Genomic DNA, 25,665 nt, shown 5'->3' on the forward strand with positions numbered 1-25,665 from the left:
ATTTACTTTGTGAAAATGTACAACTTCCTGACATTTAATTTAATGTTACAAATTGCTGTATTCTGCTTGTATACATTATGCTGAAATATGCAGTGTGCGACATTATTTGTTCTAGTAGCCGCAAGGTTGTGTCCACTGCTTTCACTCTGCTTGCAGGACATTTTAATATAAATTCTGCATAGATAAATGTTATGTCATATTTGGTTAGATTTCAATCCACAAGTAGCCCTCGCCTAGTCAAAGAAGTACTGCCTATTCAAAGGATCATAGCAGGATACCGTGCTAATGGCTCCAAGGCCCTTACAACCCTAGCCAAGCTCAAACTGTGTTCTCAAGGGTGTCTGGTTCAAGCAGATACTAAAATCAACACCTATTGCCCCTGTCAAAGAAGGACACAGGTAGAACCCCTTGGGTGAATTTCCGGTTACCCATCCAAATCGTCCAAATTATGCTTAAATAAAGCCAATGAGGGGCTTTGTTTAACATGAATAGGAAACTTGTTCCAAATGTGAGGCAACCTCTGTGAGACAAAAATCTGTCTCGCCAACAAGTGATTTTGATGTCACATATGAGGTTAAAGTTCTTTGGGAGAGTGACCCATATGCCATTTGACTTGCAAATGTGCAGCGTTTCCATTAAAGCTTTATCAGAGATTGCGCTACATGCAAGGTACAGGTTGCCTCTGAGCAGTCCGTACAACACAGAGTAAAGTGACAGTGATTTCAGTCTGTCCACGTAAGACAAATCTTGAAGACCCTGAATTTTCTTTGTAAGGAACCTTTGTGTTGTCTCCAATTGCTGCAGGTGTCTGGAAAGGAACATACCAAAGGGAGCGTTGTACTCTATTATTGGCCCGATGAGGGAAGAGTACAGGGAGGTTATAACCTCTTTTTTTCTGGAGGCAATACTCTTACTTATGTGATGAGCAAGATAAAATGCCCTTCTTACGACTCTGGAGACATGGTAATTAAAGTTAAGGTTGCTGTTGATCTGTGTGCCCAGATTTCTCACCACTGACTGTGTACTTAGGGTATTGCTATTGATGTGAGCTTGCATTAGCATCACCCTTGCCAAAGGGGATGATAATGCATTTTTTCCATTAAGTTTAGGACCATGAATTTGGCACCTGTCATTAGTCTGCATAAAAGACCTTCTTGCAGGATGTTGACATCTCTAGGGGTTTCAATGATCGCTCCCACTTTGCAGTCATCAGCAAACTTTGCCAGCCACAGTCCTTTAGTTTTAGCCTGTACCTTGCAGAAGTAGATTCTGAACAGTAGGGGTCCCAGAACTGATCCCTGGGGAACACCACCGGTTACAGGTCTGCTGGAGAAGGTGGAGTCCCCTATTATGACTGTGACTACTATCAGTGAGACAGTTTGCAACCCACCTGATAATATATAGGTTGATACCCAGCTGGGTGAGTTTATCAATGATGCCCGAGTGGGGATTGTGCCAAAGGCCTTGGCTAAGTCTAGGTAGGCCATATGCACAGATATGCCCATATCTAGGGTTTTGGTAACTGTCTCGAAGAAGTCCACCAAGTTTAACAGGCATGATCTCCACTTGACAAAGCCAAACTGGGTGGGAATCGAGTGTTTGGAGATTCCCTATAGCTTTGTTAATAAGGTCCATGATGATTCATTCCATGGCCTTGCAGATAAGGCTGGTCAGGCTAATGGGTCTATATTTCCCAGGGTCTGTGACTGCACCCCCTTTTATGCAAAGGGATGATGACAGCTGTTTTCCATTCCACTGGTATGAACCCAGTGCTTAGGCTGCAACTAAAAAGTGTACCCAATAGTGATGCTAACTCCTGTTTTAACTCATGTAGAACACAGCCTGGGATGTTGTCTGGTCCCACAGAGGCTGTGTTTTGGGCCTTGAAAAGGGCATTTAAGACCTGCCCCTTGGAGATACTAGGTGGGGGACAGGTGTTAGAGATGCTTTGGGGTATATGTGGTGGGGAAATGTCAGTGAAGTTTTCACTGAACCTGTCAGCCAGCAGGTTTGCTATATCCACAGGTTTTGTATATGTAGTACCATTATCTACAAGTTCAATGCAAATCTGGCCATTACCTTTGAGGTTATAGATGTAACTAAAGAATGCCTTGTGGTTATCCTTTGTAAGGGAAGCCAATTTGGATTCATATTTAGTTTTGGAGGACTTCACTAGGAGTCTTATTTGCTTGTTTAAGTTGAGGAGGGAGTGTTTTCAGTTTTGAGACCATTCCTTCTTACTCTTAAAAAAGCAATTTCTTTTTCCTATTGTATAGCCTATTAATGGCAATTGTCCATCAGGCAGGTTTGTTTTTCCTTGAAGATCATGCTTTGGTTCTATTAGGTACAGGAGAGTCAATACAATTATACAGGTGCTTGTACAAAGCACTGGTGTATAACTCAGCATAGGTGTCTGTTCCATCAGTGAGAGGAAGGTCTATGAAGCTACTTATACTGTCATGTAAGAGGCTGTAATTGGCTTTGGAGAAGTTATTTTTAGTCTAGTTGTTGCTAGGGGGGGGGGGGTCTTATGTTACTGTTACTTCTAGTGAGACTGATTTGTGGTCAGATCTCACCAGGGATGGCCACACACTGGGGGTGGTGCAGTGGTCCCCCACGTTGATGAGCACCAGATCTAGGATGTTTGAGCCACTTGTGGGTGTGTCAACCAGATGGTCCAGGGCATTGGAGATAACAAAGTCCAGGAACCTTAGGGCAAGTGAGTTACAACATGTAGAATTTACTCAGTCAATGGATGGGTAATTAAAGTCATCCAAAACCAGGGTGTCTGGTTATACCTTGACTGACTCAAGTAGATTCAAGTAGGCTGAGTGGATGTCCTGAAAAAATGGACGGGGTCCTATAGCTGGAAATGACCTGAATAGGAGTCTTACCTACAGTCAATTGCAACTGAAGTAATTCAAGAGAACTATGCTGTTTAACCAATCTAGAGGTGTACTTATCTTTAATGAATATTGATGCACCACTTCCTTTAGTTCTCACACCTTCAATTTGTGGTCTGAATGTGTGGAAGGAAATGTAACCTGGTATAGCTGGGGTGCTCTCCACAGCCTTAAACCAGGTCTCAGTGACTGCACAAATGTCAGCACCTTCCAAGATGAGGACTACTTTCAGTGAGTGCAGTTTCAGGTTTAGACTCCTAGCATTTATCAGCATAACCTTCAGGTTGTTTTACAGGGTATTTTTACATTAGGAATTTTGTTCTTGTGACACTGCCTAAAAAAGGCACTATGGGGATGTCAAGAGCCTTAGTTAGCAACAGAAATCTCAGGGGTGACAGAGGAAGATAATCTCTGGCAAAGTATCAAGGCCTGTCAACCATATAATCCCAGGTTGACAGATACTGGATCCTTTTTAATGACACCAGAAACCAAACCAATTGAAATCAAAAATTTTTTGTTTGTATTGCACTATCATGCTAGGTGAAGGTAAAATGCTGCTTAAGGCTACGGACATACCTGCCTGAAACTCATAATCTGAGAGCTCAGTTATGTCTCTCTTCACATAGTCCAGTGAGGTACATCTCAAGTCGTTCACACCAACATGGAATATGACAAAGTCATGGCAGTGCCTGTTGTTGAGACACTTGACTGCATGTGTGATGTGGCAGATCCTGGTACCTGACAAGACAGCTGACTGTGACTTTTTCCTTATCCAACCTGGTGAGAGGGACATCTGTGTGTGTCGCAACTGTGTCACCGATGACTAAGCTGTTTGTTTTTGTGTTATGCATTAGGAGCTCAAAACTGAGCCTTGTTTCAGCAATCTTCAATCAGATGAGTTCTAATTGCACACTCATGCCACTAGGGTGCAGGGGAACCCTCTCTAACAAAAGATGGCCTAGTTTAGTGCTCAAGATATACAAACCGAACCAGATCCAGCAGGTCTATATCTAGTCTATGCTACAGCAAACAAAGTGCAACAATTTCAGAAAAAAAAAAACAGTTCTAATAAGCAGGAACAATAAGCCTTCAACCAGCATCTCCCAGCTCAGAAGGGCAGAGGCTACCCTCTCCTCCCAAAAGAATGTAGACACAAACCTTCTTAATGTAAAATAACTGAACTAAAATGCTTTTAGAATAACAGACACACTAAGCCTTCAACCAGCAATTCCCATCTTAGAAGGATGTAAACTACCTCTCCTGCCACAACAGTGTAGACTAAAAACCTTTTTAATGTAAAACAATTGACTTGCAGCCCAAGTGCTTAAACCAAAACTAAGAATAACAGACACACTAAGCCTTCAACCAGCAATTCCCATCTTGGAAAGATGTAAACTACCTCTCCTGCCACAACAGTGTAGACTAAGAACCTTCTTAATGTAAAACAACTGACCTGCAGCCCAAGCGCTTAAACCAAAACTAAGAGGCTTAGAATAAATGTTACAAGTTAATCAGGCTACTAAAAAGCAACAGTAAATGCAGCAGAATAAATGCAATTGAACAATTTTAAGAACAAGCAGTAAAAGCAAAATAAAGTCATAAAGTAGGAAGAAACAAAAATACAGTAAAAGCAGCTGAATAAAGTATATTTTTAAGTTACGTGGGAAGGGAAGAAATATAAGATAATTCAAGGTTAAGAAACTGAGGAGGTGGGCGTACCCAAATTATCTCTCTGTACTCAGTATTATGAGCTGATGAGATGGGACTGGAAGGAGTGTCCAAAATCAGATTAGTAGTAGGGGTGGGCAACTCAAAAGCCACCAAGTTTAAGAATACAACAGTTGGGTGGGTGTGTGGGAAAAATAAAATGCAGACAGAGATTAGCAATATTCAGACAGAGTACAGCAAGCAAGCCAAACAAGCACTCCAGCTAAACACAAGATATTTCTAGCTAGTTTTAATTAAAATGCATTAACCTGCTGTTGATTGTTAAAAACTTCTGTGTTGCATGTACACAAAATAACCTCATATTATGTTAAAGCAATACTCTTAAGTATAAACATTTAAGAAATAGTTGCTATCGTCTGCATGTACAGTAAAATCATCAGCATCTCCCTCAATAAATTAAGTCTAGGTCCACATGCTGTCTCAGCAATGGATGCTAACATCCATAGGCTTTTTGGCTTCTATCTATCTTGCAACACTTACCTCTTCAGAGTAGAACTCCAGTCTCTGACCCAATCAACCTTTTCAACCGTTGAACAATGGTTCTCAAAAAGATGTCTTCTCCTGAACCCCAAAAAAACTAAACTATTACTATTCTCACCTACCCACAAATCTACTCAACTAAACTTCACTATTACTGCAAGTGATAATTCCCACATTTCCCCTGACTCTACTACAAAACTGCTAGGTGTTACTATTGATAATAATCTTAACTTTGATTATCACATCAATAACACAATAAAAGCAGTGAATAAAAAGATTGGCTCACTGTATAGAATCAAACCCTTCCTTACACCCAAAGCACGGACCACCTTAGCACAATCCCATCTTATCTCTACCCTTCTGTATGCTTCCCCTATTTACACTAATCTCTCTAAAGGTAACCTTAGGAAACTAACTACATCTTACCACAATACAGCTCGATTTGCCACAGCATCTAAATATAGAACCCACCACTGTCTAAACCTAAAAGTATTACACTGGTTGGAACTTACTAACAAGCTTATCTATCAACAACTTTTAATAGCACATAAAATTCTTTATCAACCATCAAAAACACCAGCTCTTAGCAACCTCTTGACTCCTTACAACAACCTGAAACAACTACGCTCCTCCGAAAAGCTACAAGTCAACACTACTAGAATTACAAATTCTGCAGGAAACTGCCTTTTCTCAAACTCAGTTGGTAAAACATGGAATAACCTCCCCACACACCTCTCTACCCACTCTTCCTCTCTTTAAAAAACAACTTCTTTTACATCTAAACAATTTCCGGCTATGCTCTTGCACCAATCCAGACTAACCTGCTCTCATCTTTCTACTTTTCACATTTCTTTAATCAACTCTGCAATGTTTCTCTCTGATCACAAAATGACTTAATGATTACATTGTTGCTACCATTCTCAAATATAAAAAAAAAAAAAAGAAAAAAAAAATAATATTTTTATAAGTATCCATTACATTTGAACTACATAATACTCCCTCCCTACTGAAAGTATTCAATGCCGTACTTATTACATAGTTGGTATTATTTGTTTTTTCTTAGATTTGTACAACCATACCTGGACTAATATCATTGTATTTTGCTCATTGCCTGTCTCATAAGTGTATTGTACTTGTTTTTCAATTACCTTGCTTTTATCTGTGGAGCTTTTCTCCCCGGGCCTCTACTGAAAATGGACTTTGATCCAGCTAGACTAGCCCGGTCAACAAATGTAAAATAAACAAATGTAAAATAAAAAAATAAATAAAAAATAAAAAATAAAATAAATATTGTCAAGAGGATGGGGAACCTGGATTTCCCTGTAAACCTTGGAAATTGTGACTAACAGTACATTATATATACATTACGGGTTGTATGTTTTTTTTTTTATCTAATTTAGCAGCATGTGTCTGTTTGCCGAAAGAACTGCTACATTGTTCAGTGTTTGCTGTTAATGATATGAAGTTTCTTATTTGCTGGTACATGCTCACAGATTTCAATCTAGCAAAAATACCATCTAGTAAAACTCATAAACCTTCTCCCCACTGTACTGTATTTTCTGAGTATCCATTCTGATCAGATACAAAGGTTTTTGGAATAGGTAAAGTAAGTCTAGTTCTGCTCATGTAACTCCAAAGACCATCAACAGGTATACTGATGACATTACATAAACTACTATGAAAAGTTCTGAGTGTTAATATTAATAGCCTCTGTTTCTCTTATTTGGTCTTGGCTGTACGTCTGCCTGCATCAACATTTCTCAGACTTATCAACATGACACTTCAGGAGATGCATCTTTCACTCAAAGAACAGAGGAAACTGACCAGATGTAGTTATCAATATCAGTTTCATCACAATCTGGTAAGACATATGGCACAATAATTCTGTTACGGAACAACCTCCAAGGCCTGCAGATTCTTGATTATTCTTTCACACAGCTATTGTTACTTTTTTCTCTTTAAATTTGCTTCAGAGAATGGAAACAAAAGAAGTTAGAGGAATATTTCACTGTCTACATGCAGGATTACACCTGAGGTCATTTGATACAAATGGGAAATGTAAACTGTCAGACACCCTGTAGTCATGTATTTTCTTTTTCCTACTCAGTGCATTAGCTGTTAACAGACTGCTTTTATCTTGGGACTTTCAGATCTTGAGACACAACCCTCATTGTGCCCTTTTTTCCTCACTTACTAGTCTCCAGGATATGGCATTTCGAGTAGAACAGATACTGCCTCTAAAGCTCTATTAGAGTCAGTTATTTCACTTTCTGTGGCACCCTATGCATTATCTGATCATGTCAGTTTGGAGATATAAATAGGCGTTGGAACTCCACCTCCCTCCAAACTATTGAGAATTCCTTTTACGTGAGAAAATCTGAATTTAAACACCTTATACCACTACTGAAGCAAGAGTTTCTTCAGGCATGTTAAACACAGTCCTATATCCCCACAAATCTTTGGGATGTATTTAAATGTGTTTTTACACTCCTACTTGTGTACTTGGACAAACGGATTGTGGACATTTTGGCAATCCAAATTAATGACACTTCAGAAAGAATGTATATTTTTCCTCTTCTGTTAAATCCTCTCAGCTGTCTATGAAGAGCAGCTGTGACAGTTAGTAGAGATCAAGGCGAGGATACAGAATCTTATTAACATTAAGACCAAAATTACCTTAGACATGCTAAAGATTTCAGCATTATAAGGTGCCATAGACAGTTCAAAGATACTTAGTAAAGAAGTCTAAGGTATCAATTTCACAGCAGATACCCATGCTTTTATCAGTTTCAGATCGTCCAGATGTTGTTCTTTCACTGACAAACACTCTAGTCATTTTCAACAAAGGTTTCTTTTACTGGCTGTGCAACTGCAATAATTCTGGGCATGAATACACTGTAGCTAACAGTTAAGGGTTGTGGATTTGCAAGTTTTCAGACCATCCTTTCTGGGTGCACTGGTGTGTGTGGTTCGATTCTGATGAAGTCTTAAATCAGATAAATGCGCTTAAACCTAAATAAATAAAGTTATACATTTTGAAGTTCTACATGCTTTGTGGTGTTTATTAGGTTCATAGGTTCATACTAGGCTGCCCTGGGGCAATTATAAGCCTAGCCCAATTCTGTATGGCTTACGCCATCCCTTGATTTGAGTATACTGTGCCCTTTTTAAGGTTTAGTTTACTGTGCCTCTGTCTAATAGTGACACGGGAGTAATCCCTGGGACAAACCTACGATCCCCCATCCACTTATCGAGATTCTTCTTGAAGAGATTCAGTGAGGTGCTCTGCCTCACATGAACTGGAATTCTATTCCAGAGCGAAGGGAGCCTCTGGGTTATGAACCTGTCCCTCCAGCAAGTTCTATTTATTTCTGTGCTGAGGTTCAAGTCCCTCGAGCATGTGGCTCTAAGGGATTTAGATTTACTGAGGTGGAGCATGTCCATTAATTCTGGATTTGACATAGCTTTGTATGTCAGGCATAGATCGCCTCGAAGTAGGCGGTATGCAACAGAGTAGAGCTGGAGTTTTTTTAACCGAGCAGCATATGGCATCTGTTAAAGACCCTTGATCCTCTTGGTGAGATACTTTTGGGGTCTTTCCAATTGCTGCAGGTGTCGGGTAAGGTACATCCCAAAAGGGGCATTGTATTCTATGATGGGCCTGATGAGGGATGAATAAAGGGGCACGATTACCTCTCTTGATCTAGATGTGAAACCCTTCGTGATGAGGTGGGCTATGTAGAAGGTCTTTCTAACCACTTTGGCAATGTGGTTTTCAAAGGAGAGATTGCTATCAACTTGGGTCCCCAGGTCCCTAATAACTTTCTCTGTACTTAATGGGTTTCCGCCTATGTGGTAATTTGTGGGCACATTGTTTTGCCAACGGGTATGACTATACATTTTTTGGCAGTTAGCTTTAAACCATGGCGCTGGCACCAGTTATCTGTCTCTGTGAGACCTTTTTGAAGGATGTTTGTGTCAGCTGGAGAGTTGATTATGGCGCCCAGTTTGCAGTCGTCTGCGAACTTGGTGAGCCATAGGCCTCCCACGTTTGCCTGTACCTCGGAAAAGTATATACCGAACAAGAGTGGTCCCAGGACAGAACCCTGTGGGATGCCACTTGTGACCGGTTTCAAGTCTGACATGGCTCCAGCAACTCTCACTCTGTGGGTTCTGTCTTTGAGCCAGTTTGATCTTGTGACATAGGGGTTTATATTTAAGCTGGATAGCTTATCTATGATGCCCGAGTGGGGTATTGTGTCAAATGCCTTTGCAAGGTCCAGATAGGCTGTGTGGACTACCTTCCCTTCATCTATGGCTTTGGTGACTGTTTCAAAGAAGTCAACCAGGTTCAAAAGGCAGGATCTGCCCTTGACAAAGCCGAACTGGGTAGGATCTAGTGTCTGTAGGTCCCCAATGTCTTTGTTTATGAGCTCCATGATGATCCTCTCCATAGCCTTGCAGACTAAGCTAGTCAGGCTTATGGGGCGATAGTTTCCAGGGTCCGTAGAGGTTCCACCTTTGTGGAGTGGGACCACTGTTGCTGTACGCCATTCTGTGGGCACATATCCTGTAGTGAAGCTGAGATTGTATAGCTGTTTTATTTGAGGGATTAGTTCCTCTTGTAGTTCATGTAGGACGCAACATGTAGTAGCTTCCTCCTTCTGTTGTACAGTTTATTTATGGCAGGGGTCCACGAGACTGGACGCCTGCCTTTGGATGATTGGGTCTTGGTTTTGTTTGGGATAGCATGATCCATGCATTCCTGGAGATGTCCGTAGAATGCATTTATATAGGATTCTGTAGTTTGGGCTGTAGTTTCCACTGGCCCTGGGGCCTTGAAGGATTCCACTTCGGTTTTGAGAAGTGAGAAGTTTGCTTTTGAGAAGTTTTTCACTGTGGTTTTCTGGGCTGAGGGTGGGGTCGGGATGTGGACATCCAGTGAAATTAATTTATGGTCTGATCTTACCAATGAGGGATATACTTCTGGTGTGGAGCATAGAGTCCTCATGTTGGTAATGATCAGGTCTAGTATGTTCTCCCCTCTTGTGGGAGTGGTGACTAGTTGTTCAATAGCATTTGAGTTTATAATTTCCAGGAATCTTTGGGCTATGGTGCTGGGGCTTGAGTAGTGCTCTCAGTCAATGTTTGGGTAGTTGAAGTCGCCCAATATAATGGTGTTCGGAGAGATCTTCATGTTCTCCAATGTTTTCAGGAAAGCCGAATGGGATTCCTGACTTTGAGAGGGTGGTCTGTAGGATGCTATAAACTGAAAAGCAGTCTTGCCCACTGTTAGTTGCACATGGATGGCCTCCGATACTTCGTGCAATGCCACTAACCTGGAGGTGTGGATATCCTTGATAAATATGGAAACTCCCCCTCCTTTTGTGGTTCAGTCCGGGTTTTGGGGCCGAAAAGCATGATATGAGGTATAGCCTGGTAGTGCTGAGGTGCTCTCTGGAGCCTTGAACCAGGTTTCTGTCACTGCACAGATATCGATGTTCTCCATACTGAGGAGAGCTTCGAGTGCATGCATCTTGAGGTTAAGACTTCTGGCGTTTAGCAGCATTACCCTTAGTTTCTTGTTCCTTGTGTTGTCTATGGGGGTGGGTTTGACTTTTGAGCCTTGCCTAAAAAAGGCACTATGGGGGTGGCAAGAGCCTTTGCCAATATCCGAAAGCACAGTGGTGACAGGTGCAAGCCGTCCCTAGCGAAGCAACGTGGCTTGTCGAGCATGTCATCCCAGGCTGACAGACACTATTAACACTAATATTAATTCTTAGTAGCATATTTTGAAACCAGGAGAATGTGTGAGCTTCCTGGTGTATTGATAGACATACTTCTAGTTTGTATGAAGATCTAAACACAGTAACGCAAAAGTCATAAACTGATTTACGGTAAGAAACTGCAAATAAATATAAACACATTGAGACCACCAGCTCTCGACAGGAAAAGGGTTTAATCCAGCTTGGTAATTTTCGATCGCATCCATGGGAACATTAGGAAATGATCATCCCTCTCAGGGTGTAAGTATTTCAAAGTACGCTTAAGACCCTTTCCTTTAACTATTACACTGGGATGAGTTAACTGAAGCTGGACTTCTAGAGATACCTAATATAAAATTCCCAACAATACTCCTCTGCTGAAAAGAAAAATAGACATCAAAAATCCACTAAAGTCTTTCACCAAGGTGAAAATTTTTAAAGCTCTTGCCAGAAGGGAAGTACATTTAGGTGTCACCAAAAGGCTGGAAATCTTAATACTGCTGATTGATAGCTAACAACAAGACTGTGGATGTGTAGTCCCCCCCCCGCCCCCCCACTGAGAGATAAAAATCTGGAGAGAGCCCAACCCTCCCCATCTTTTTTCAAGTAAGAGGACTCACTTAAATACATTTTCTGCCTTCATGCAGAAAACCTAACTGATGTTGATAGGATACCTGTTAAAGTACATAATTCTCTTCTGCCTGAAGCACTAAAGCTATGCTTTCAGACATGTAACCTGGTATAAAGGTCTGTGTCCACCACAACCCAAGACAGCTGCAGAGAGGGTGACACTCTAATCCCTGTGCTTCCCAGGCCCAACATTACTCAATGAAGATGAGAGGGACTACCAATGACAGTGTCTCAAAAGATAGCACATTCACCTGAAGATCAAAAGGTTGTAGGTACCATTCCCATGCCAGGTGCTTGGGTTAATTTTCCAGTACTGGTGCTACACTTCTGAGTGGACCGTCTTTAGAACAAGACAATAAACTGAGGCCCCATCTACAGGAGCTAGTGGTAGCTCAGGCAGATATAAAAATCCCATTAAAAGACTAGGGAAAGTTCTCAGGTACCCTGCTCAAATTTCCCCCAGTCATTACAGATACCACCTTGGGTCTCCCTTGAAAAGAAGCTGCTGGCTTAGTTGGATTAATCCAGTCAGCAAAGCATAAATAAATAAAATAAATGAATAAATCCCAGTCTTCTTGTTAGCTCTCTGCGATTGAAGGCTACACATCCTCAGTCTTGTTAGCTACAAATCAGTAGTACTAAGATTGCAAATTCTCATCTTGGTAGTCATTACCATGCATTTAGGTTTTTTGTTTGTAATAAATGAACAACTGTAACATTTCTGCATAAGAACATTTTGTTAATGCAGTTTACTTTATTATCTAGTATCATACCCATCAACAGGGTGCTGGTCCAGCTGTCCAAACTGCCAGTGCACGGGGAAGATGTACATGTTGTAGTTCTTCACAAAGTCCAGGGTCAGCAGGTCAATGGAGTGGTCCCCAGCTGATAGACGCTTCTCATTCTCAAAGATTTTCTTCACCTGCAGTATCCCAAAATCAAATGAAACAGAGTTAGAAGAAAAAATAAACTGTTCAGAATGTCACATAGGTGAAGCAAACAAAGAGTGCTTGTATTCCACGTGTTTAACCAAAAATTGGGGGGAGTGTGTGTGTGTGTGTGTGTGTGTGTGTGTGTGTGTGTGTGTGTGTGTGTGTGTGTGTTTGTATGAGAATGTTTATTTTTTTGTGTTGGGGAGTAGCAATGGACTGGTAAGTAACACCATGTGTACCTACGGTTCATAGAAGCATATCACATCCAGACATTGGGCTACAAGCCACACGAAAAAATACTTGATTTAAAAGAGGAACCATTTCATATAGTATTTTCATCTTAAGTTAACCCATACAATAGAGTGCTTTTAGGAAAAAGTCATGTTTAACAAGTTCAACCTCCAAGTCTAATTTAAACATGCTCACTGGCAGCACCCAGGCTGTTCAGTTACTTTATGTTATAATACCCAACTTAACTCATAAATTGCTAGCTGTAAATACACTTTCATCGACCTACATCTGACACGCAAATGGTAACAATTAAAAGTGTATGCACTCATTTACTTTATATAGTATTCAAACAACCATAAACAGGCTGCAAAGATCACATTTACAAAATTAAGTAATAATATTACACTTCACATATACTAACATTTAACAATTTGGACCTGTTTTGTAGCTTTAATGCTACTCTGCTTTACTTCAGTTTGTTTGGAAAAATACATCTGCATGACTGCTGCTCCCTTCCTTAGGATAGGAATATGTGTATACATATAAATATACATGTGTGTATTGTGCATGTGCATATAGATTTTATATACATATATATATTATAGATATACAGATATATGTGTGTGTGTGAATGCAGCCAGATAAATATCTAACTTACACACACACACACAGACACACACACACACACATATACATACACATTATATATATCTCTGTAGATAAAATGTGCAAATGTACATAAGACTGAACATGTGGTGGGGTGTCTTTTTGAGTGAGGACAGGCTTCAGTGAACGCAGTTTGGTGCAATCAGCTATAACGCTGACGTTTCACTGACCGAATCAGGTGGAGTTCAGTACTTTTTACTGCTGGAGGAAGTTTCCACTGACAGAAGACATTGCGTTCTATTACATTTTTATGTGAATTAGAATAACTGCCTGTGGATGTTATGTCTGGATACATGCAGAGTTTTTCTGCATAGAGGTTGAGAGGTATAGGCAGCATTTACTTCCATTGTTATGTATATTTGTCTATTTGTGGAGTCGGTGCAACTATGCAGTTAGTATTTTTAAATCTGGGGATGCATGGAGGCTTACCCTCTTGCAAAAACACTACTTTCTATTTTAGTGCATGGCCTGGTGGTTTGTTGTTTGGTCTGTTTTGCATTCATGTTTATTTGGTCTGGTTTCACTTTTGCTATGTTTTGTATTTTCTGCTTTGGGTTTTCATCTTTTGAGAAAAATTATATATACATACATACACACACACACACACATATATATATATATATATATATATATATATATGCAAATGTAGATATCTACATTTGTCTATATATATATATATCTATATCTTATGTATATATACAGACACACACCCCATTCATACCCCCACACTGCACTTCTTCACACTGGAAAACACAAACCAGAAAAAAATGAGCTGTTAAAAATAGTGTTATCAGTCTCAGATTTTGGTATCCTTCTTATGGACAGCCATATTGATGGCCATTATAAAGTGCAGTACAATTCATTTTTCTGCACAGGAAAACACCACAAGATTACTAGTCACTGTAATAGGCTCACCAAGGACATGATGTTCAAAGAATTGCATGCAGACTGTATTAAACAATCAACTCATCTTTTTAGACAAAGTTACATCAGGCAACTTGTTACTGAGTACACTGATGCTAGTATATCATCTACTGCTACACAGAGCTGGGCAAACAGCTAACAACACTGTATTTTGCTTGACTGGCATTTGAGATAAGAAAAACCTTAAAGAGTGGCCCTGGAGAGACATAGCAATTGACTATGGTGCAGATTCCACAAGATATAGCATCCAGGTGACAGAAAAAATAAGTTATGTCCTTACCATAACGTTCCATGTGGAGTGTTCATCTCGCCTTTGTTCTTACACATGGGTTCGGAGCGAGTCGGCCGAATTGCAAAACTCTGAATCTCAGAGAAGCTCGAGACCAGCCCATATCCCACAATCCTCCCTGCCATTACTCAGATCTAGTTTGCAAACAAACCAGACCAAAAGATCCAACACCTCCGGTGTTAGAAGTATACACTCTCTCAGACATTCAGAGACACTCTCACCATAGCAAGAACTAATGGTCGAAACATATATCCCATGATACACGGGACCATATACCCCGGAAGGGGTCAAGACACGTCCATCAGACTCTAATCCTACCAGTTCTTCCAAACACGTGGGGAGGGAAAGGGAGGGAATGTAAGAACAAAGGCGAGATGAACACTCCACATAGAACATTATGGTAAGGACATAACTTCTTTATGTGAGAGTGTTCAATCTCGCAGTTTGTTCTTACACACGGGTAGCGGCCCTAGCTCCGTCACACCGAGTGACTCATGAAAGAACGTTCCTAAGCACAGTGGAAATGATGTCCTGTCCTTGGAGACTTTGTCCACTCTATAATGAGTGATGAAAGTATGTGGCTTAGACCACGTGGCTGCTGCACAAATAGTGTCCAAAGGCAAGCGAGCTGCATGAGCTAAGGAAGTGGAGAAGGATCTGGTAGAATGGGCCTTAGGTTTGGTGGGTAAGGATTGATTTGATTTAGAGTATACAAAGGTTATACAGTCAGCAAGCCATTTAGATAGTGTACGTTTAGTAATTGCCATGCCCTTTTTATTGTCTGCAAATGCAACGAAGAGCTGATCCGTTTTCCTGTAAGCTTTGGTCCTATCCAAATAAAATCTTAATTGCCTGTGAACATCCAACTTGTGCAACATATACTCCAGTTTGTTAGTATGGTTCTTGAAAAAGGTAGGGAGTTCTATAGACTGGTTAATATTCGTAACTGAGCATACTTTTGGAAGGAAAGATGGATTTGTACGCAAAGAGACTCTATCAATATCAAGTAAGGTGTTCTGGCCGATAACGCTTGCAACTCTGATACTCTACGAGCTGAGGTCACGGCGACAAGGAACAGCGTCTTCCACGATAAGAACTTTAAGAGACATGACGAAGCAGGTTCAAAAGGTGGCAACATGAGATGCGACAGTAACAAATTCAGGCTCCATGGAAAGAAAGGTTTTCTGACAGGCGGCCTAAGATGGAAGGTTCCTTTCATAAAGGCCTTACAAAGTCTGTGAGACATAATGGGAGAACCTTCCTCACCAATATGGAAATGTGATATGGCCGCCAACTGTACTCTTAGCGTGGAAGCAGAAGCTCCTTCGTGAAAGAGGATAGATAAGAATTCTAAAATTTTATGTAGAGGAGCTACCAAGGGGTCTAAGTGTTGGCTAGACGCCCAGTATACAAAGCGTTTCCACTTACTCGTGTAGAGTTTAGTAGTGGAAGCTTTATGAGAAGCAACCAGAATGTGTTGAACTGCCGGGGGGAGTAGATCAGACCTGGCTAGGCAGGGAAGCGGTGCAGCCAAGCTGCTAGTTTGAGGGACTGAAGAGATGGGTGAGGAACTCCCGACGAATGGGTCAGTAGATCTGGTACTGGGACCAGAATCCATGGTTCCTCTATTTGATAGGCTCGAAGAAAGGGGAACCATATTTGACGAGGCCAGAATGGGGCTATGAGTATTATAGTCCTTTCCAGTTTCCTGGCTTTCTGTAGAAATCTGGGAATCAAGGGAGTAGGTGGAAATGCATATAGGAGACCCGGGGGCCAATCGTGTATCAGTGCGTCCCTGGGGACATCCCCCGGAGGGGGTAGAAGAGCAAAGTAGCTTCTGCATTTTGCATTCAACGGGGAAGCAAACAGATCGCAGCAAGGCTGGCCCCATATGCGGAAGATCTTTTCCGCCGTCTGTGGATTGAGGGACCACTCGTGAGGTAACAGGATGGCTCTGCCCAACCTGTCCGCAATGACGTTGGATGACCCCGGGACATGCGTTGCTATCAGAAAGCAACCAGTGGACTCTGCCCATTGCCAAATTCTCATGGCCTCTCTGCATAACGGGTAAGACCTGGTTCCCTCTTGCTTGTTTATGTACCAGACCACAGACATGTTGTCCGTCTGAACTGCTACTGTTCCCAGAGGTAAGAGGGCTTGGAAGTGTTGCAATGCCAGGAACACCCCCCTCAGCTCCAGAACATTTATGTGTAGAGTGTACTCCATGCTGGACCATTCTCCTTGGACTGTTCTTCCCTGAAAAAGCCCCCCCCACCCTATCAGGGAAGCGTCCGTGGTTATTGTGGCTGTTGGACTGGGTAGAACGAACGGACGACCCATAGTGAGGTTCTGATCGCACACCCACCATGAGAGGTCCCGTCTGCAAGAGTCTGTTATCCTGATCTCGTGCACTAGGGGTAGGTGTTGGAACGACCACTGCGCGAAGAGCAGCCATTGTAGGATCCTCATGTGTAACCTTCCCACAGGAACTGCAATTAGTGCAGCTGCCATCAGTCCCAACACTTTTAACACCAGTTTGGCCGGGGCTTTCTTGCTGACCAGAAGAAGAAGAACCTGCTGTTTGAGGGTTGACGCCCTTACTGGAGGGAGCTTTAGTAGTGTTGATCGTGTATTTAGGTCTGCTCCGATGAAGGAAATACACTGTGAGGGCGATAAGCAAGACTTTTCGAACTTTATGGAAATCCCTAGGTGGGAACAAAGGCTGACTGTATAGTCTCTGGCTTGCAATAGGCAACGCTCGGTGGTGGCGGTGAGGAGCCAGTCCAACACCTGGAATCCTTGTTGTCTCAAGTGAGACGCAACTACTGCCATGCATTTGGTGAATACCCTGGGGGCTGAGGTGAGTCCAAAGGGCAGAGCTCGAAACTGAAAGTGACTGGCTCCCAGCTGGAAGCGCAGGTGATCTCTGGACGGTCTGGCCATTTTGATGTGGTAGTACACGTCTTTGAGATCTATAGAGCACATCCAATTGTCCTTCTGTAAGAATTGAAGGATCAATTGAAGCCTGACCATGCGGAACTTTTCCTTCTTCACGAAGGTGTTGAGATGGCTGAGATCTAAGATCGGTCTCCAGTCCCCTATCTTTTTTGGAACTAAAAAGAACCTTGAGTAAGTTCCGGATCCTCTTTGGTCCGCCGGGACTGGTTGGATGACTCTGTTTTCGAGCAGCTTCGAAATTTCTACAGCTGCTGGATTTCGCAGACGGGGTGGCACGTCTGGAAACCTTCTTTGTAGAGGTGGAGTTGAAGTGAAGGGGATTTTGTATCCTCTGGTTATAATGCTTTTTACCCAAGAATCCGAAGTAATATTTAGCCAGGCCAGTGGGTATAAAGCCAAGCGACCCCCGACTGCCTCCAGAGCAGGACAGCCGGGCCTCCCTTCAGGAGTGCTAGAAAGGCTTCCTAGGGACGGAATCCCTGTCGCCTTGGTTATGCGGATCCCCTCTGCTGCCGGGGCGGCGTCTTCCATTTCTACCCCCTCCTCTGCCTCTGGAGGGGGTATCACTCTGTGTGATCTGGAAAGATCCCTGATTCTTACGGAACCACATTTTTCCGCCTCGTTGCCCTTTGGGGTACAGTCTAGTAGGAGCGGAAAAACAGACCCCGACAGCAGACAGGGCCTTTCCCTCTTGCTCACACCGAGTGAGAGTCTCCTTAACCTTTGGCCCGAAAAGTGTGGCACCATCAAAAGGGGCATTGGCAAAGGAAGACTTGAAGGCTTCCGCAAAGGAGCACAGCCGCATCCATGATTGTCTTCGAAGAGCAATCGCTGAAGCTGCAGCTCTACTCGATCCCTCAGCTGCATACGAGATGAGCCTCATGGATGAGTTTACTATGGAGGTGAGGGTGTTAAGTTGTGCTGTTACTTTTTCTGAAACAGCAGCATCTGTGTTACCCTGGAGGGTATCTGTCAGCTCCTTGATGAGATCCCTCTGCAAACATGTGAAATGAGTCAAATAGTTAAGCGAACGCATGGAAAAAGTCGCTGAACTAAAAACGCGCTTCCCATATCTGTCCATAGTCCTAGAATCCTTATTAGGAGGATGAACAGATGAGGAAGACTCAGACATCTCCTTTTTCGTGGCTGCCGCCACCACCATAGCGTCGACAGGAACTCCCTTGGTGAGATAAGATTTATCTTGGGGGGGCAGTGATGAACTTGATTGGTTTCCTACGGACTGGTTCCACTGTGTCAGGTGCCTCCCATGCCCTTCGAGCAATCAATTCCATTAATTCATCGAAGGGCGGAGTCACCCAGGAGGTAGAAGGTTGAGCCCCAAAAGCCTTCAGCAGCACCAACTCGTCCTCAGTGGGGGCTAGGGATTGCCAATCACCCCTCTGTTTCAAGATCTCCAGGATGTCTGCAAATGACACATCCTCCGAGGGTGATTTGGGGGACCCCTCTGCCTCATCCAAGTCGGTGTCAGACGTTAGAGATTCCTGTGGGGAATCTATGTGCCTCCTCTTGCACAACCATTTCCTCGGGACCTCATCAGAGGGGGCTTCTGGTGAGGCCTCCAAGGAACAGGGGGAACCCTCTGGGGGTGGCTGAGGCAATGGGGCTCTACGCTTTGGATGGGTCGTGGGAGCAGAAACAGAAAGTGGCCCTTTTGGGGAAGGAGAAGATTCCCCTGATGACGTGGTTGTCTGTGCAGACAATACTTTCCTCATAAGGTCAAAGGCCCCCGAACCCCGGGCCGAGGGCTCCCCCGGTTCTGAAGAACACGGGAGCATCCCAGACCCAGGTGCCGTGGGCTCCAACCCCGAGGACGGAGCCGAGCCAGTCTGCGCCGAGGCCCCGAGAGGGAGAGTCGGCACTGACAGGTCGGTACGACTCTCGGTCCCGGAACCGAGGAGAAACCGTCGGCTCTGCGACTCCCCTATCGGTTCCGAAGGAGTTGAAGTCAATGGTGTCGATCGTGCAATGGACGGTTTCGGCACCGAGGGCTCCACTATCATCAGGTCATCCTCTCCCGGCTCCGAGATCTGGATGGGTCTCGAAGGAGGTCCCGTTGGAGATATGGGGAGGCCTTCTAGTTTCGACACCAACTGGGAGGAAACTGCAATTAACTTGGAAAGGGCCGTGTTTTCCATGAGTTTCTGCACAACACGATCCACATCTGTCTCAGATAAAGGTCTGGAAGAACGGGTCGAAGGAGCCGAAGATGGCACCAAACGAAGAATGGACGGTGGTGGCAGCTCCGACACCGGTTCCAAGATCTGGGGCTCAGGGAAAGATAAATGTTCGACGCTCGGCCCCGAGATCTGTGGAACCGGCGAACGAACCCTAGAAGATGAACTCTGAGCCGATGACATGGGCTCCGACATCTTCGAGGATTTAGAAGCCTGATCCGACTTGTCCAAAGCCTCTTGAAAGGCAGGCTTCAGTAACCCTCTGTCTATGAGCTTCCTGCGTCTATCTGTCATGACCCTCCCGCTAAAGGAATGGCAAATAGAGCAATCCTCTTGAAGATGGAGAGGGCCAAGACAGTAGACGCAGGAAGCATGATTGTCAGTAATGGACATTTTCTGCCCACACTGACATCTTTTAAAGCCAGATTTAGCTTTCTCCGACATGCTAATATCACAAACACTTCACTTAGGCTAATGAGTAGAAAAAAACTGCTAAAGACTACTAATCCTACAAATGTATATATAAGTCTAGAAAGGCTATAAAATATAATACACTCACAAACCACACCCAAAGAAATAAAAAGAGGTTAGGCCAGATCTGTTGCAGCGGCAAACTAGATCTGAGTAATGGCAGGGAGGATTGTGGGATATGGGCTGGTCTCGAGCTTCTCTGAGATTCAGAGCTTTGCAATTTGGCGGACTCGGAGCCGAGGATCGGCTCCGAACCCATGTGTAAGAACAAACGGCGAGATTGAACACTCTGACATCATTTGTTAGGGTCATTATAGCGGTGTGAAAAATACTGAGTAACCCTGATAGGAGCACGTGTCTACTGCTGAAAAACAACAAATATAAATAAAAGGAACAAATGTAAAATCATGTATGTTCACTAATTAAAATAGGTAAACATAACCACAGTAAATCCTATGATGATCCCAAACCTAAAAAATATAACATAAAAAACTGAAATCAATAACTTTTTAAATGTCAGTCCACTTAAAAAGCCACAAAAGGACTACACAGGGGATATATCCCACGGCTGTTATTAGAAAAATTAAGCAGTGTTTTTGAACTGTAGAAGTCACTGACAGATACAGCAGTGGATTTATTACTTCCTGCTCTATTTTATTAAAGTGTTGATACTCTGAAGGTAAGATGTGTCTACACACACACACACACACACACACACACACACACACACACACACACACACACACACAATTAAATAAATACTTGCCATGTTAAATACATAAAGTTGTTGTCTCCATCACTTACTCTCAGTTTCTGTTTCTCAGTCAGCAGGTTGTTTTCCTCATCCCGTTCAAACATAGTAACCAGGACATTCTTCAGCCAGTCACGCATACGGAATGGGAATTCAGACAGTTCATTGTCCATGCAGGGAGGGATATCTGTAGTACAGTAACAGTTAGCAACAGTTAAAACTTTTTTCAGACAAGTTTCCCTTCCAAGATAAATGTAGAAATTCCACTTCTGTTAAGAAATTACATAAACACAGAATTCAAAGCGGATGAAAGTCTTAAGTACCATAACCACTATAAGCACTCTTAGCTCATAAGCTTGCTATGAAAGTAGTGCCCTACTCACTAAGGTCACAGACAAATAAGGTCACAGTGCCACAAAGGCCAACAAATTGAAATCCATTGATATTTCACTCTGACTTCCTAGCCTCAAGACATGGACTTGCCTAGCATCTATTCTCATACAGTGTAATGATGTCAGGTTCTCTGCTGATAACTCATACAGGCAGAGGTTACTACCTGTCTCCTGTCACATAACCCCTTCTGTCTTCTCGCTGCTTCATCCTTAACCTTAGCTACACAGCCTCCTTTACATTAACAGTTCATTTCCTCATATGATGACTATGGAGATATCTAGCAATTTGCACCTGCACATGTGCACATGTTTTGTTAAAAGTAACTGCAAACTTCATTTGTAAAATCTTTGCTCCTGCTACAGTGGTGTAAACTAATCTACTTATGTTACTGCTTAGTTGCATAAATTGAATTTTTCTGGGTTTTTTTTTGCTTGCTCATTAAATTTTCTGTATCTACAGTAAGTTTGTAACATTCATTCATAGAAACATACCATAGTAGTTTAATCTATACTAGATGTATCTTATTATTTGGAGTTGTATGAACCAAACAGTTGCTGAAATGAGTCTGCATAGACCAGTTCGTTATCTCAGTCAACAAACAACCAATAAGCAAAAGCCCAGTCAGCTTTCATAATAAAACACAATAATAATGGGATTTTAAAGGACAAAGCTGTTGCATTTAATAAATGCAATCACCAGTTTACACATTCAGAATAAAACTGCAACAGTTCAGATATTCACTGGAAGACCATATTATCACAACTTGTGCATTTACATACAATTTTGCTATTTCAGAGCACTTAGTTCTCTAGTTTGATTCTTGAATGAGGTGCCTTCTGTGCAGTCTTTGTTTAAGAAGGGCTTCATTGTGTGCTCCAATTTCCTTTCAACATACCAAAGATGTACAGTATATGAACTGGTGATCCTCCAGCTTGCCCACAGGTACAGTGGATATAAAAATTGTACACACCCCTGTTAAAATGACAGTTTTTTTTGTGATAGAAAAAAATGAGACAACAATAAATCATTTCAAAACTTTTCCCACCTTTAATGTGACCTATAACCTGTACAATTCAATTGAAAAACAAATCTGTTAGGGGAAAAAATATACAAAATAAAAAACATACAATAAGCTGGCTGCATAAGTGTGCACACCCTTAAACTAATACTTTGTTGAAGAACCTTTTGATTTAATTACAGCATTCAGTCTTCTTGGGTAAGAGTCTATCATACAGGGAATCATAACAGGCTGACCATTTCACTGCAATCTAGGCACCTTACTAAGAAAAAATATCAGTGCAAGTGATCATTGTTAAGGAAGAATGCTAAAATAGTCTTTATTGATGTAGAACTGAAACCTGCATGTATTTTATCTCTATATGTGAGCATGAAGGAAAGGCCAACAGCTAAAACAACAGGCAAATCATACAAACAGAAAAAAGGACGTCTTGAAGACGCTGACTGAGTTAATCTGCAAAGGGCAGTAGAAGATAATCTAACTCTGCACAGAGAAAGTTTGCAATTTTAAGCTAAACATCAACTTACATTTGCATGGTCCAATGTAGTCAAGGTGCAGTTTGTGTCCTTTTTTGGTTCCTTCTAGTGTACACTTGGTGGCAAAGAAGTGGCAGGAAGAGTCATAGGTCTTGTTGTCATTACCGCAGACCTGGAAAAAAACAACACACATACAAGCAATAAGTTAGAAGGCAAACTAATAACATCTGCATTAGTGCTTTTGTACTTCTGTGTCATCTGCAATCCAAGACTGCACTTTCTTTAAAGGAAAAAACTCTTCTGAAAGCAGCTATCCCTAAATTAAAAAGAAATAAAAATGCAAAAGAACATGTAAGAGACCAAGTGCCAAAGCTTAGCAGATGTGCCTCAGGCTGCTGATGCTATAGCACTTGTGAATGACTAAAATAACACTAACTCAGTACACAACATTTAAAATGCAACTGCTTTAGTAGTAAAATACATCACAAGTTCTCAAAGCAACCAGTTAACTGAATTTCTACAGACTAGGCAACACCCGAAAGCATCTAACATTTAAAATTAAACAAATAAATAATACTCATACAGGTAATGGTATCAAATATGAGGCTGTGGTATATAATATATAAACATGGAATTAGGTTACAGTTGATTTGGAAAGAGTATTTCACAAAACATTACCTCTTTTATTTGCATACTGATTTATGACTAATTGACTTTATTGAAAAAAAGCAAAGGTGCATAAAGACCATCATTCTATAACCTTTAACTATCAGCTCCAACTTCATCATTTTAACTTTTTCCCTGCTTTAGCTCAGAGGAGCCACAGAACTTTAAGACTAAAGTGTCTAATGTCATCCTCTACACGTGATACTTACATGCTCAAATTCACCTGTAGCAGTAGGGCAAGTGGATGGATCCTGGCACACACACATTGGCATGTTGTTCTCATCAACTTCACAGACCTTGCCATGCTTGCAATAATGATTTAAACATGGGTCTTTTAAAGAGAAAAAAAAACAGTTTTAAGAAAGTTAAATGGCATAAATTTCTGTGACTGCAAACAAAGTAAGATTTTTTGAATGAGAGCGGCAAATGAACTTAGCATGAAAGAAAATACCCTTTTATTTTATACAGTTTCGGTCATATCACAGGCCTGTTCAACCACAATGATAAGTGATAATATTGAGAGAAGTCATGTTTGTTGCTATAGTCATTACAGCTTAGCTGGCCTGATCAACAAAAATATTTCCACTTAAAGAAAATGATAAATGGAGACCAAAGTGCTTAAGAATTTTGCTTACCTACAATGTATCGGAACTGAAATGAATGGGTTACTGTGCTGCATTTTAAGGCTAGGTCATGTGACCATTTACAGTAAAATGGCTTCAAAACATTGCCCCTCACATCACTGTGCAAGAATAAATGGAGTACTTTTAAAATGTGTACTCTGTGCTGTATAGGGTATAAAGTAGAATGCTGGTTATACTCCTGACCCTAGGTTTACCATATGGGTCTTTTCACTCTCTACCCATATAACTTTGTTTTATCAGCGAAGAGCTTTGAGAAGCTCCTAGGATATGAAATGAACCAGGTAGCTGCCACTAATTCCTTATAGGACAGCCACTGTATTAGATTTTCTGCTTCAACAGAATTGTGATTCTCATAGTTTGACATGATATAAAGGATTAAGACAGATTCTGTCAGGGCCTATATCACATCGTTGAACTTGTATAAGTTCGAACGATGTAATATCGAACCCAAAAGTCCGAAAAACAAAAATAGTGAAGCCACGGCAAATCGATTTTTTTCCCATGGAAAAAAATGAGTAGGCCATTTTCAGGGCTTTGCTATTTCCTCCACTGTGGTGCAATCTCGGAGTTCATATATTTAAGTAGGGGGGTGTGGGGGTCACAGCCCCCCACATTGGGGGTGTGGGGGGCACAGCCCCCTATTTCAGTTTTAGTTTAAGGTTTATGTTTTTTTTTTTTTTTTTTTGTTAGAGAACAGCGATTTTTTTATCCCTGGGAAAAATATCTGTTGTGTGTGTTCATTATTGTGCGGTTTCGGACTTTTGGGTTCGATATTACATCATTCGAACTTATACAAGCTCAACAATGTCATATAGACCCATTCTGTCAGCACCCTACCCGCTGGATGCAAGCTGCACTGTATACTTCTAACACTTATATGTAATCTACAGACATCTGGCAAGTTTTGAAATACAAAATTGTTAACAAGGAGGGCATTAATGTTAGGATTATGAACAAAATACAGTGTGCACCATATAGGCATGTGACTGCACACTGGTCGTGTATCCCCTAGTCCATACATCTACACAGTACCTGCAATAATTGACCACCAAACTTTCTGTGTGTTTTCTGATACTGTAGCATCAGGTGAATTTGAAATGCATCAATGTACATTTGAGGTCATCTTTACCAAAGGAAACAGCCTATCTTTTGATGAACTATTGCAGATTCTACAAGCATGCATACATTTGATCTACATACTGTCTTCCTGCTATAGTGCTAATATTGACACAGTGTGGTTATAATAGCTGTTTCAATGTGTCTAGGTGCACCAGTAGTGAAAAGTTACAGCTAAGTTTATTTTATTTTTATTTTACATTTGTTTACCGGGAGAGTCCAACTGGGCATAAAACCCTTTTTTAGCGAAGGCCCGGGGTGAAAAGCTCCATTGTTAGTAAACTATTATGCAAGTAGAAAGAAAACTGTATAATACAATAAAGAAAAAAATAGTAACAGACATTCAAAACGGTAAAAAGACTAGAACAGAATAAATTGGTCAAGTGGGAGACAAGACCAATAATCTTATGTTACAATGCTTCTAGAAGA

General features: G+C 41.7%; 1 protein-coding gene across 2 annotated transcripts in view; it reads right to left on the reverse strand.

Annotated features, from left to right (window-relative positions):
• The window catches only part of SPARC (secreted protein acidic and cysteine rich), a 107,220-nt gene that overhangs the window by 24,946 nt on the left and 56,609 nt on the right, over positions 1–25,665 (reverse strand). For both annotated transcript variants that reach the window (XM_044069415.1, XM_044069414.1), the window contains 4 exons: positions 23,686–23,807; positions 22,862–22,982; positions 20,977–21,110; positions 12,280–12,428 (listed from right to left, as the gene is read on the reverse strand). In XM_044069415.1, coding sequence (XP_043925350.1) covers positions 12,280–12,428; positions 20,977–21,110; positions 22,862–22,982; positions 23,686–23,807 — 526 coding nt within the window. The remainder of the gene's footprint in view (positions 1–12,279; positions 12,429–20,976; positions 21,111–22,861; positions 22,983–23,685; positions 23,808–25,665) is intronic.

Source organism: Protopterus annectens, chromosome 4.part0 (assembly GCF_019279795.1).
Source record: "Protopterus annectens isolate FY-2018-M chromosome 4.part0, PAN1.0, whole genome shotgun sequence".
Classification (NCBI taxonomy): Eukaryota; Metazoa; Chordata; order Ceratodontiformes; family Protopteridae; genus Protopterus; species Protopterus annectens.